The 12796-nt window shown below is 34.0% G+C and overlaps 2 protein-coding genes across 5 annotated transcripts; one reads left to right on the top strand and one right to left on the bottom strand.

Moving 5' to 3' along the window:
* On the top strand, positions 307-2984 carry LOC109334494. Of its 2 annotated transcripts, XM_019570311.1 has the most exons (3): positions 308-785; positions 903-965; positions 1450-2984. In XM_019570311.1, exons 1-3 carry the CDS (start codon positions 566-568, stop codon positions 2763-2765), a joined length of 1599 nt encoding a protein of 532 aa, XP_019425856.1. In that variant the 5' UTR covers positions 308-565; the 3' UTR covers positions 2766-2984. The 2 variants fall into 2 exon arrangements, with proteins under 2 accessions (XP_019425855.1, XP_019425856.1); XM_019570310.1 differs by having other exon boundaries at positions 307-965.
* LOC109334493 (kinesin-like protein KIN-14L) lies at positions 3889-11844 on the bottom strand. Of its 3 annotated transcripts, none has more exons than XM_019570307.1 (20): positions 11715-11844; positions 11525-11632; positions 11163-11320; positions 10345-10491; positions 9896-10151; positions 9235-9338; positions 9058-9129; positions 8329-8424; positions 8154-8228; positions 7632-7713; positions 7263-7358; positions 6997-7170; positions 6797-6903; positions 6508-6688; positions 6204-6363; positions 5845-6095; positions 5532-5695; positions 4664-5352; positions 4403-4578; positions 3889-4285 (listed from the first exon to the last, which is right to left on the bottom strand). In XM_019570307.1, exons 2-20 carry the CDS (start codon positions 11589-11591, stop codon positions 4212-4214), a joined length of 3129 nt encoding a protein of 1042 aa, XP_019425852.1. In that variant the 5' UTR covers positions 11592-11632; positions 11715-11844; the 3' UTR covers positions 3889-4211. The 3 variants fall into 3 exon arrangements, with proteins under 3 accessions (XP_019425852.1, XP_019425854.1, XP_019425853.1); XM_019570309.1 differs by having other exon boundaries at positions 9235-9335; XM_019570308.1 differs by having other exon boundaries at positions 11525-11600; positions 11715-11832.

Here is a 12796-nt window from a genome sequence, read left to right as displayed (position 1 = left end):
TTAATAATAAAATGGTCTAAAGAAAGGGTTGAAGAAAAGTGTCTTTAACATTTTTCTTTTCTTAAGCCTCACTTTTTGGAGAAAGATTTGATGTTTCAAATTCTGTCTTAAACTATGTCTTAGACTAATAAAAATATGTCATATCAATTATAAAAATTAAATATTTAATATCTTTCTATTTTTCCTTCATTATTATTAGTGTGAAACATAATCTATCCCAACAATTTTCTTCTTCATTTCAACCCTCCCTTTGATGCCTTAAAAACCCTTATTTTGAAGCATTATTATATTCCCTCCTTCCTCTTTCTTCTTTCTTTCCTCTGATTCTCTCTCTCTCTTCCCAGTTTCATAAATAAGAAGCAAAACCTTCTCTAAGCAAAACACTTCCAATACCAATTTCACACCTTCTATCTTCCAACCCCTCTTCAAACCTTCCCACCTTCTATCAAATCTCCTCCTCAAACAAAAACTACACAAAACCCATCACCACCTTTTCTTCATAACCAAGTTCATAGACACGTGGGGTATCATAAAAGTGGTAAAAATTGTAACTTTATACCAGAAAATGGTCCACTACCATCGTTACCATCAACCCAGAAAAGCTTTTGAGTCCATAAACAAAGACGAGGAATCACAGAACCTTGTAATGGATTGTTCAAGCTCTGTTTTCTGCAAAAGAACAAGACCAAAGTTGATCACTTTTCTCTTTCTCATCACGTTTCTATCTTGCTATTATGTATTGGCTCCTATTTTCTTTGGCCCTTCTTTCAATCTATCTCTCCTGTGTAAGCATCACACTCATTCCATAAGAAAAATTTCCTTTTTTTTTTTTTTACTTTTTTGTGTTTTTAGATATTTATGCATCTTTGTGTTGATCTTCTTTCTTTACTTTTCACTTTCAGACTCTTATGGAACCGAAGATGGGGCAAATGTAACTATTCCTATGTGCTCTTCAGTTTCTAGTGGTAAGTGTTCCTATTCCCTTTTGTTCTAGCTACTTGTTTTTGTTTTCATGTTTAGTGTTATTTTTTCTTCATTTGGTACGTTTCTCGAGCCTTAAAAATAAAGTGATTATGTAAAAGTGATTTTTGGAAGCTGTGAAATACAGCTTTTCAAAATGATGAATTCAGTTTTTTTCTTTATTTGTTCTATAGAAGTGATTCCAGCTTTTATAATGAAAAGGGTTTAAGGTTTAACTAAGATTTTCCTTGTTTCATTTGATTGCTAACAAATTTAAGCTTTGAAAGCAATGAGATTTATTTCTTTGACTTCAAATTTTATTTTGATCAATCTAGTTTAGCAAAGCATGGATTTACTTTTCCATGCTCTTAAGTCTCAATTTGTCATCCTTTAATTTTTCTTCTGTAATCATAAACTTAAACAAAGCATAATTTGTTGTTTCCATATTGTTTTCTTCTAATAACCTTTCAAACTTGTTTTGTAATCCAGGAACTATATGTTGTGATAGAAGTGGTTATCGTTCCGATGTTTGTGTAATGAAAGGTGATATAAGAACAAACTCATCTTCCTCTTCAATCTTGGTCTACAACTCAAGAAGCACAAATACAGTTTCAAGTCCTAAGCAAGGTAGAAAAGTTGGAGAGGTTCAGCTACTCCAACATGAAAAGATTAGGCCCTATACTAGAAAATGGGAAACAAGTGTTATGGACACCATTGATGAATTAAACCTCATCTCAAAGAGGGTGAATTTGGATAGAGTTCATGGTTGTGATGTTCAACATGATGTTCCAGCAGTGTTCTTCTCCAATGGGGGCTATACCGGCAATGTTTATCACGAATTCAACGATGGAATCATACCTTTATACATAACTTCCCAGCATTTCAACAAGAAGGTTGTGTTTGTGATCCTTCAATATCACAATTGGTGGATTACGAAGTATGGAAACGTCCTTTCTCACCTATCTGATTTTCCGGTGATTGATTTTAGTAGAGACAATAGGACTCATTGCTTTCCAGAAGCCATTGTTGGTCTTAGAATCCACAACGAGTTAGCTGTGGATCCTGCATTGATGAAGGATAACAAGAGCATAGTTGATTTCCGAAACATTTTGGATAAAGCCTATTGGCCTCGGATTCATGGCTTGATTGAAGACGAAGAAAGGGAAGCACAAGAGAAATTGAGAGAACAAATTGCTTCAACCCCATCATTACAAGCCTCACAACAACAGTACATTAAGGTGCAAGAAAATCCATCGAAGAAGCCTAAATTGGTTATTCTCTCAAGAAGTGGATCAAGGGCTATAACTAATGAGAATTCTCTGGTGAAGATGGCTGAGGAACTGGGATTTCAAGTTGAGGTTTTAAGTCCTGGCAGAACAACCGAATTGGCAAAGATTTATCGGGTACTAAATGCAAGTGATGTCATGATTGGAGTCCATGGAGCTGCTATGACACATTTTTTGTTCTTGAAACCAGGTTCTGTGTTCATTCAAGTTGTTCCTCTTGGTACTACATGGGCTGCAGAAACTTATTACGGCGAGCCTGCAAGGAAGCTTGGTTTGAAATACATCGGTTACGAAATTCAACCCAGAGAGAGCTCTTTGTATGAGGTATATGATAAAAATGATCCTATCCTAACAGACCCTGCAAGCATTACCATGAAGGGGTGGGAATACACAAAGAAGATATATCTCGATGGCCAAAATGTTAATTTAAATCTCAGAAGATTCAGAAAAAGGTTGCGCCGTGCTTACGAGTACAAAGTCTCTAAATCAAATCTGAATCTTCAGCACAAGCCACAGTAAACTTCAATGGTTTCATTTTGATCTATATGTTCATTCTTTAATATGAATTTTTTAGTTTTGAAATCTTCCAAATACCCATACATATAAAAATAGCCTGAGTAGTGCAATATGTTATGTAGTGTGTACAGCAAACATTTTAAAATGAATACTAGAATCTGCAAGTGAATTATAGTTTTGTATCTTTGCATTATCTTTGGGAATTCACCAATCATTATAGAATTGTTCTTGGAGTTAATTTCTTGTGAAGCCTATGCATGTTCCTTTGGGACCAAACTATGTTGTTAACACTTGGAAACAACTTTATGTATCATAGATTCACTACTGCATGGGATAACTGAATTGTCATAGGTGGAATAGATAATATGCAAATATAAATAGTGTGTTATCTTTAGATATGCCAATATGGCCAAAATATATTGAAGTTTATTAATTTATATTTAATAATATAAATAAAATAAAGGGTATATATGAATCTGGAAAAAGCACATTACAGCATTGTAAAGCTGCCACCAACTTGATATATGGCTACAAACTTACCTGTCATGTACATTTTAATGTGTCACACCAAAAATGAAAATGAAAAGACTATGTTATGGTACTAGCTTTTCTGCATGTATAGAATAATGTCAGAAAATCAATGAATTTGAACAGTGTTCATAAAATTATTTTAAACTAAATTGGTTAGATTATGGAAATTGAATTAATCCAATGAGTGCTAACGTTATAAGGGTTGTGTTGTGCATGTGAAGTACAAAGATTATTGAATCTGCATGTGACTAGTCAGAATCAATTGGAACCACTAATGGTTATGAACTATAAAGGTATGGTGCACTACATGTATTGTCTTGACACAAAAACTTCATTAATATTAAAACATTACCAGGCTTTCCTAATTGGATAATGCTCCATGGTGTGAAATTAGTTTTGACTAAAAACAACTATGAAGAATATGCACCTTTGATTACTCTCAAAATGAATTAGTCTCTTGCTTTTTTGTATTTGTTTTTGTGAAAGAGGGGACAGCCCAACAAAAACAAAAAAAACATCATACAATGTTGTTCAAATATGATTTATTATATAGCTAAGCCTGAAGTGTCTTGCTTGTTAAACAACTAAACAAGAAGTTAATAAGATAAATCGAAAAATTATACCAACAATCTATATTCCAACTTGATAATGCATAAACTTGAATATTTTTTGTGTGCTTTTATGATCCTAATGTCATAATTACAAAATTTCCTCCTCAGGCACAGGCAGATGAGTGACCCCTCCTTCAAATATAATATCTACATGTACTTCTAACCACCTTTGCAGAAAAGAATGCCATGTTTCTTGTTCTGAAAGCAAAAACTCCCATTAAAATGGAGCTTGTCCCTACACTACACTTAGCCTTGTTGGCGTGCTTGGAGTCAAAGCACCACTCGCTATGACCCTGGCTCGAGTCTACTATGCCCGCCGTTTTGAAGTCTTGGTAGCTGAATGGACAGGAGGAGGTGTCCTAGCATTTCTGTCCCTATCATCTACACAAAAATAAGAACCTCTTTAGTAAGAACAGTGAATCATATATCATGAATATTCTTCATAATCATATCACTCTGAGGGATGAAGAGAATGGAAGTTCTACAAGTTTAACTTACTTGCCAATACTGGCTTCCCTCCTATAGAGGATCTGCGAGAGTTTGGTCCGGACACTTGAATCCCCGTTAGAGATTGCCGCCTTTTTGTTGTCTCACTAGCTGTTACTGGCGTTTTTACATCATTATGGCTAGTACCCTTGATAGGTGACTTCACTTCAATCACATTTTGTTGGTTCCTGCAAAATTTCACACCGGGATTGAAAACACACACTAGTGGCACCATAAAAGTGAATCTTAAAACACTTAGCTTGCTACACTCACCTCTTATCAGTGCCATTAATCAATTTTCCAATAGTTCTTAAGGATCTTCTGATATTTGATCCTTTTCCATTTGTGCTACCGATCACCTTTGTCTGGGAATCATTGCAAAATGCTGGAAGGTCACTATTCACAGCTTTATCTGCATCACTTCTATCTAGCACTCGTGGTTCAGGTGTCTGAGGTAGTTTAAGAGGATGAATTTGGACTCCGCTATCTATTTTTATTATTCTCTTCTGATAGGTAATGCCTGTAGGACTCCGAGGAGCTTTGGCATGCAACTCTGACCTGGAATTGCCATTGCTGAAATGGCCATATGACTTCGACACTGAGTCTGGGTCTTGCAGTGAAATATGTCTCTGCAGAGATCCAGGCTCATAATGCAAAGTTTTGCTAACATCAGCTGTTACTTTTGGTTGCACAGTGTCCTTCTTGATGTTTTTTTTATCTTCCAAGCTTAATCTTCTTGAACGAGGTATGGAAGGTGACTTAATTCCACTTTTATCCTCAGGATTTACAGATTTATAGAGCTTTATGTCGCTGCAATTCTCAATGCTAAGTCTTCGATGGCGAATTGGAGTTTTCTCAGACATCCCCGCCGGCTTCTCTGATGGAGTGCTAGGTTCTTTAGTTCTATTGAACGCTGCTTTCTGAGCTTCCTTATTTGCCAATGCAATCTTAAGGTTCTCCACCTAACATCACATAAACAATGTATGAACCTGTTTAGTGTAACTTATTTTAAGTTTGAAACAGTGACTCAACCGATCATTCTTACATATTTCTAGACATGATATTTTTAGAAACAATCTATGATGCTTAGGGACTATGTCCAATTCTCAGGATAAAGAAAAAACAAAGTATATATTCTCACCTGTTCCTTAAGCTGCATAACCTCGCTGCTTTCTTTGTTCAAACGGGCTGCCCCTAGTTCGACAGTGGAAACCCGTTGAGCAAACTTTAGAGTACTCACTGTTTCACCATAGGAATCTGCTTCCGGACTCACATGAGCAAACATCAACGTTTTAGCATGTCCACCTAATGCAGAAATTTCCAAGAGAAAACGATTAACATATGATAAGAAATCGAAGATATATCTTCAAAGCTTTTGAGTAACATAATCTCATTCAATACAAATGTCAGAACCGGAGAAGAGAGGAAAAGCTAGAAGTTTGAAATGAAAATACCTAAGGAGTCCTGCAAGAGAAGTGTGAGTTTGCTATTTCTGTAAGGGATATGAGAATTCTTTTGAGCCAGGGCTGTGATCACATCCCCCAAACAAGAAAGAGATTTGTTTATAAATTGTGCTTCCTTTAATCTATCCCCTGTAACTTCGGACTTGTCTACTCGTTCACTCCCAGCAAGGTCTACCAAGTGCAGGCAACTGCGGATGGTGCTCCCAGATGTATCTTTGCCATGAACATGAACGGTAAGAACACTGAGACACGTTAAACAGCCTTATCAGTACTAAACTACTTTATGCTCGCTGTAGTGAAATCACTATACAAGGGAATGCAGTTACTATAACTCCAGATACAACAATCACCTGTGAGAACGACTACTCCTATTGTTCATTGCAGTGGAACTGACAGCACGGTTAACCTCACCAAGTTTCATGAGGGACAGAACATCAGTTGTAGATTTCACCAATCTCAATGTGGCATCAGGAAGGCTGAAGCCATCGTCATTGCAGCTCCGAATCTCTACTGTGCGCTTAGTTAAGGAAACAAACAACTTGTATATAGTAATATCAAAATACTAGAAATAAAGAAGCTTTTTCTGCCTTGTCTGTTAAGAAATTTGTAAAAATGTTTCAAACCCCTATGGGGGATAATGAATATGAAAAGGATATTTGTTGTCTGCTTTGTCCTCAACAAGTAGGTCTCTTACTTGTTCATTGTAAATCTCAACCATTTGCACATAAATGTCATACTTTATAATGTCCTTCCTTTGATTAGACAATTGAAATAAATCATTAAGAGACAGATAATTGATCCCCATATCCTTGGATGTTCCATTTGAAGGACCACTCTGCCACAAGAAAGAAATATTAGACGGAAAAAACCTTTATTTCAGTTGGCAAATATAGTAAACTGCAAGTTCTCGCACAATTGAAACAGGATGATACAAGCATCTTACCATGGTGTGAGTCTTCCCGGATCCAGTTTGACCATAAGCAAAAATACAAACGTTGTAACCATCCATCACAGATCTAATTAAAGGTTGAGTGTCCTTAAAAACCTCATCTGAGTACACAGTAGAAAATGTTAACAAAGAAAAAGCGGGGGATAAATTGGCGCAAAAATATTATTTGTATTAGTGGCTTTGAGAGACTCTACCTTGGCTAGCTGTTGGACCAAAAACTTGATTAAAATTAAAGTGTTTCTTTCCATCTTTTAGTGTTTTCGATGGATCTAAAATGAAGAGAGAACCGTTTTCCCCAACGAAATCAATAATGTTCTTGGTGTCAGCCCGGAACAAGGGTCTGATTCTGCAGTAAACTCGAATATTACCTGTGTTTTGAATTAACTTAGAGAACAAGAATATAAACAAAGAAAGTTAACCCTTTCGATATAAATAGAATTAAAACTTAAAGTAAATCAACCTTTTAAATCTTGGACCATGTTATATAGTTTCCTATTCTCTTCTACTACTTTGTGATATCCAAGAGCATTGGCTGACATCTCCTGTACTTGACTTCCTGTATTCAAGAAACAACACATCACAGGACCATCAACATACATTTCAAAGGAATATGTGATTACATAAACATATAATTACATGAACACAAAAATTCATTTTGTTCTAAACACCAAGATCTCTCGAAATTTATCTTTATCTTAATGATTTCTCTTCTCTGTATCCTAGAGAGAGACATCCAACCACCTCTCACGCTCAAAATCACGTGTATAGTTAAACAATATAAACTTGATGTAGAGGATGAAAAACTTGCATAGTTGATGGCTATTCATACCAAGGTCATTAAAAAATGTCTGAAACTGTGACTGCATCTCTTCAAACTCACTCTTGATTTTCAACTTCAAAGCTTTGAGATCCTGAAAAACACAAGAATTATCACAATGAATGAATTAGACATCTTTTGCAGGGTGTGTCATGCTTTTAACAATAACATGCACTATACTTTTTTTTAGCATCTACTAGGAACAGAATATCATAAATAAAAATATTTCTGCTACCTCTTGTACCAGAAATAAAAATCAATCCATATTTCTTTAAATATCACTATTACTTATTGCATAACCGTTGTGCTACATGTGAAGAACTCCAGAAAAAAAAATGATACTTGAACAGAACCAACATATATGCAATAGAAACAAATTGAAGTTTCGGCCATATAAAAGTACTTCATAAACTACTTTTCTGCTGTCTGTTAAGTTGTTGTTTCCCTCGTCAACTAGACTAGTTATAACTTCTAATTAAATCAAATTTAACGCACTGATTGAAGGTAATTCGAACAAGCTGTACGAATGCCTACCAGAAGTTCTTTTTTCTGCATTTCTAAGAGTTGCTGCTGATTGCAAGTACACTTTCCGATGCAAGCTCTGTGACACTGCGTAATATGCATATAAGTGATATCAGAAATGCAAATTGAAGATAAAATATATCAATCTATAAACTATAAAGTAATATTACATTAAAAATAAAGGTACCTTGGAACATTCGGGTGCAGAAGGTGTGGTTGAGGAGGTGGAATGAGGTTGTGAGCTACTCCTTTCCTTTATAGTATCCTTTAGCACTAATGACAACTGTGTTTGGTGAAAGAGTTTTTGTAAACATCAGAGCAAAAGCTTTAACAAAGAATGAAGATATTGACATTAATACATGAAATCATCATTTTCAAAATATTTAAACAGTTTTACCATAATAGAACAAACAAGTCATCCAAGAAATAAGCACAAGGAAATAAGCAAATAAATCTATGCATAAAAGCGCATTTCAGTTATCTTTCACATGTTTTACAAGAAATATGTTCAAATTTGGCTAGATTGATAACCATGATTTTAGATCAATAAACTGTTGCACTCCACATTAGTGTCATGTTCCCTATAACTATTTGGCAGCAATATGTGGTAAGTTTTTTGAGGCAAAATCAAAAGTTAAAAACCAAGGATGACTTTTTCAATTACTTGAAATTATATCCTAAGCCCGAATAAAAAGTGAAGGTTGTGTGTTAGGCCGTCGACAAACAACTTAAACTTTGTCGAATCTCTATGATGGATCAATGATGTGAGTGGATCAAATGGAGGTTGACCCAATTTCTAGAGGCAAAGGGAGACCAAGAAAACCATATGCGAAACAATTAGATATCAATGTTTTGTCAATGAAGATAGTTTATGATAGAGCATTACAGAGACCATATAACTTTATTTCAAACTAACCTCTGGGAACTTCTTTGGTAGCTTTTCCCCACCACAACTTGTCACGATCTGATTAAATAACTTTATTGGATCCTGCAATAAAGACTAAATAATTAGGCATGACATAAATTACTAGTGTCAAACCAATATATTTCAATATGTTAAATTTTAATTAAAGTCATTATAACTTCTCAATACCAGGTGTTCATTACGAAGAGAAGCAAGAATGTTTCCATCAATATTTTCTTTGGCATCGAGCATACGATCAACGAGTAGCTTAACAAGTGAATCCAAACTCTCTGCTGCATCCAATAAAAGTAGTAGAAAGAATAAAATCATCCAATCACATTTGAGAATATGTGGACAGTTTATCAAAGTCTCTGAATGCATTACATAATAACAACGTTCTGATTGCGCATGCAATCAAAACAACATGTATTTTCTTTTTGTCATCAATTAGAGGATGTTATGTTCTTTCTTTTCCAATAGTAAGCAATGAACGATGACATGTCGGAGTTCTACTGTAATTTACTCGAGGGTTAAAGTAAATTAGCTCATGATGCACAGAATAAGAGGAAAAATCATTGAGTTTAAGCTTGAAAAACTTTGATCATATAGTTATTTTATTTTGCAAAGAGCTTTTATGTACTATTAGGATGAATAATCTATTTTAAGTGAAAATTAAAATTTAAGCAAACTTCTACATGCTTTATACTGTGAAAGACCATATTTAGGTCAGCATCATTCCATACAAATTTCTCAAAATATGCAAATTGCCAAGTAGCAAACTCTGGCAATTAACATTAGCATAAGCTAACAGATGCAAATCAGATAAACATAAATGGACAAGATTTTAAACCTTCTCGTTGCTGATTATTACTCTCAACAGGAGGCGTTTTTTCCAATGCGACAGATAAATCCAAGCGCCTGCATGCTTCGGAGGGATACACAGCTGTGGATTTTGAATGCATTCTACTGGCAGACTGCATGCGTAACGGAGACTTTATCCGTTTGTTGGATCCATTCCCATTGTTTATCTGCTTCAACTCTTGAAATGATTGAAGTGATAGAATGCAATCAACAACTTTTGATGCTGACCCCATGTCTACACTATCCTGAAAATAAATAACCAATGCACCAGTTCAAACATACTCATCTTCAATCACAAGCTTCAACGCAACAAGGCACATACAAATTAACTTATACAAGTGATGCTTTTAGATTAAAATATTTGAGGATACCTGAAAAGAAGCACAGTGGCATTTGAACATGCACACTCAACATTTAAAAAAGCTTTAAATAACTTACCCTTTCGAGATCAGAAGCTTCGAAAGCTGGAATCTTTAATTCTTCCACTGCAACCAGAAAGTTTCGAACATTTTCAAAATACTGGTAGGCAGGCAAAGGCTGGGAATCCCACGTAAGCGATTGTGAAGATACTGGATTATCAACCACCTTCAATAATAACATCAAAAAGTGCAAAAAGCCAAACATTTTTAGTAAGAAAAGAAAAAAGAAGAAAAATACTAATGCAGAACTCAATGTTTCCAATTTGAGCTTCTTGCCTGCCATTTAAGAAACCTCTTCTCTGAGTATAATAAGTAATCGGTTACATATACTAATATTTAGTAAATCATTCACTAGTTCACATATTAGATTGTGGTGAAGGAGACATGAATGCATGATATAGGATTGAATTGTTGCAATACCTTAGTTTAGGTATTGCTACATATTCACATATATTAGTAATTCATAAATCATTTAGTAGTGTTTTAAATTGCAGTCGCGATTGCGGTGGTCATTATGGTCATGGCAGTGTAATTATTTTTTAATTAAAAATATTTTTTTTGAATTCGATGTAGTCCGATACGGCCGCAGATTCAGTTATTGCATCCGCATCACTTGATGTGGTCCACATTTTAAATCAATGTCATTCCTAATGCAACTATATACTATAATATTAGATTGGTGATAAGAGAACATGAATGTAATAATAGGATTATATTATTGCAATACCTTAGGCATTGGTTACATACATTAGTAATTAATAAGCAAATCATTCACTAATGCAACCATATACTAGATTGGTTAGAAGGAAACATGAATATGATATAAGACTGTAATACCTTAGGAACTGCTCCTGGATGAATCTTGTTAATGACATTGCAAAGAATCAAACCATTTCTCAAGCAAGAAATCAGTTCTCTCTCTGTGGGTTGGTTTGGAATTCCAAGAGGACCCACTTGGCTTTCTAGCCACTTTGTTGCTTCATAGCGTCTCCAAGCTACACATCACATCACCATGCAACATTCAGAAATTTTCTCACTCATAAAAATGAAACTATAAATATCAAGCAATCAAAAAAATCATTTTTTTCATCATGCCAAGTTAATAAAAGCATAACAAGCATGCAACTTTGAACACAAAACCAACAAAAACATTATAAATTTATGATTCAAAAAACCAGAATCATAAAATAGAAACGGACCTGCTTCTTCTGCTTTTCTAGAAGCCATGTTGAAATCATGAACCCCATTTCTTGAAAAAGCAACCATGATTTCTATCTTCTCAAAAATAATATCCCAAAATTTGTTTCCTGTTAAAGGTGTTATCAAAAAAATGAGTTTGACAAAGAAAAAGATAACATTTTTCTTCAAGAAACGAAATTAGATACTCACGTTGAAGAAGCAGAAGAGAGAATAACGGTAAAGATGGAAACTTTTTAAAATGGGTCTTGTGAAAATGAACAGAGAAATTTAAAAAGAGAGATTGTTGGAGCAACGTGACTTATGTAGGAATGGAACTGCGTGGCATTGGTTTTGGTTCGGATTATAGTGAAGGAAGTGGTGGTTTGAGTTCCGAACCTAAGGTTCGGAATCGTAACGTTACTTCGTGGATTTTTGAAATCAAATCACCTCGTTTCAAAGTCAGCGAGGCGAAGAAGGATTATGGTCCGTCCATCTTGCATACTTAGTCAACTAATCAACGGTCAAGATATATCTGCTTTGAAACAACGCTCATCTTATATAAACTATTATATCTTAAAGTCTATATTCTTTGTATTAGCCTACTATACTATACTTTATATATGTATATGAAGTTTTTTTAAAATATAGTTGTTTAAATTGATTTTTGAACTTTTTAAATTGGATTGTTATTGAAATAAAACTTGAGAAGGAATAAGTACTTTTCTTTTCTCAATCTTCATGGTCAATACATTTCTAATGAAAGAATTATTAAAATAGGACACATTGTTCATTTCTAATAAAAGAATTATTAATCCTATGAATTAGTACAAGTATATAAAAAGTATTAATTTAAAATTTTAAAATTTATAGCAATAAATAATCATATATACAAATAAACATGACAAACAACAATTAAAAATATAAGAAGATGACAATAATGATTAAGATTATACTTACAATAAAAAAATAAGTCTACATGAATGATAATAAATATTGACACACTAATAATAATTATATATGATATAAGTCAAAACATACTTATTATAGCATGCTAAAATGTTTGGAGTGTATTGATTTATTAGGATTTCAACTACATTTTTTAATAAAACAACTAGACAACTTTTTATGGGGAATAGTGATTTGAAGAATGAGTCCATTCAAGTTTTTAGATTAAATTTAAAACAACAATAAAATTTCATTTCATTCTCTCAAATTAATTTCCAGGTAAGCATTATTAGTTTGTAAATTATAGGTCTTTTTTTTATTTAGAATGTAAAATATTTTTATACATA

This window comes from Lupinus angustifolius, chromosome LG19 (genome assembly GCF_001865875.1).
Source record: "Lupinus angustifolius cultivar Tanjil chromosome LG19, LupAngTanjil_v1.0, whole genome shotgun sequence".
Taxonomy (NCBI): Eukaryota; Viridiplantae; Streptophyta; class Magnoliopsida; order Fabales; family Fabaceae; genus Lupinus; species Lupinus angustifolius.
The sequence above is the reverse complement of the archived record's forward strand: the minus strand, read 5'-3'. Positions and strand labels throughout refer to the sequence as shown.

Excerpts from the sequence above, each read along its gene's own strand:
- LOC109334494 (XM_019570310.1), top strand. The coding sequence starts at position 566 with ATGGTCCACTACCATCGTTACCATCAACCCAGAAAAGCTTTTGAGTCC. Across the intron at positions 966-1,449 it reads GTGCTCTTCAGTTTCTAGTG|GAACTATATGTTGTGATAGA; the intron begins GTAAGTGTTCCT and ends TTTGTAATCCAG.
- LOC109334493 (XM_019570307.1), bottom strand. The coding sequence starts at position 11,591 with ATGGTTGCTTTTTCAAGAAATGGGGTTCATGATTTCAACATGGCTTCT. Across the intron at positions 6,364-6,507 it reads GGACAAAGCAGACAACAAAT|TAGAGATTCGGAGCTGCAAT; the intron begins ATCCTTTTCATA and ends CTAAGCGCACAG. Across the intron at positions 5,353-5,531 it reads TTATGCAGCTTAAGGAACAG|GTGGAGAACCTTAAGATTGC; the intron begins GTGAGAATATAT and ends ATGTGATGTTAG.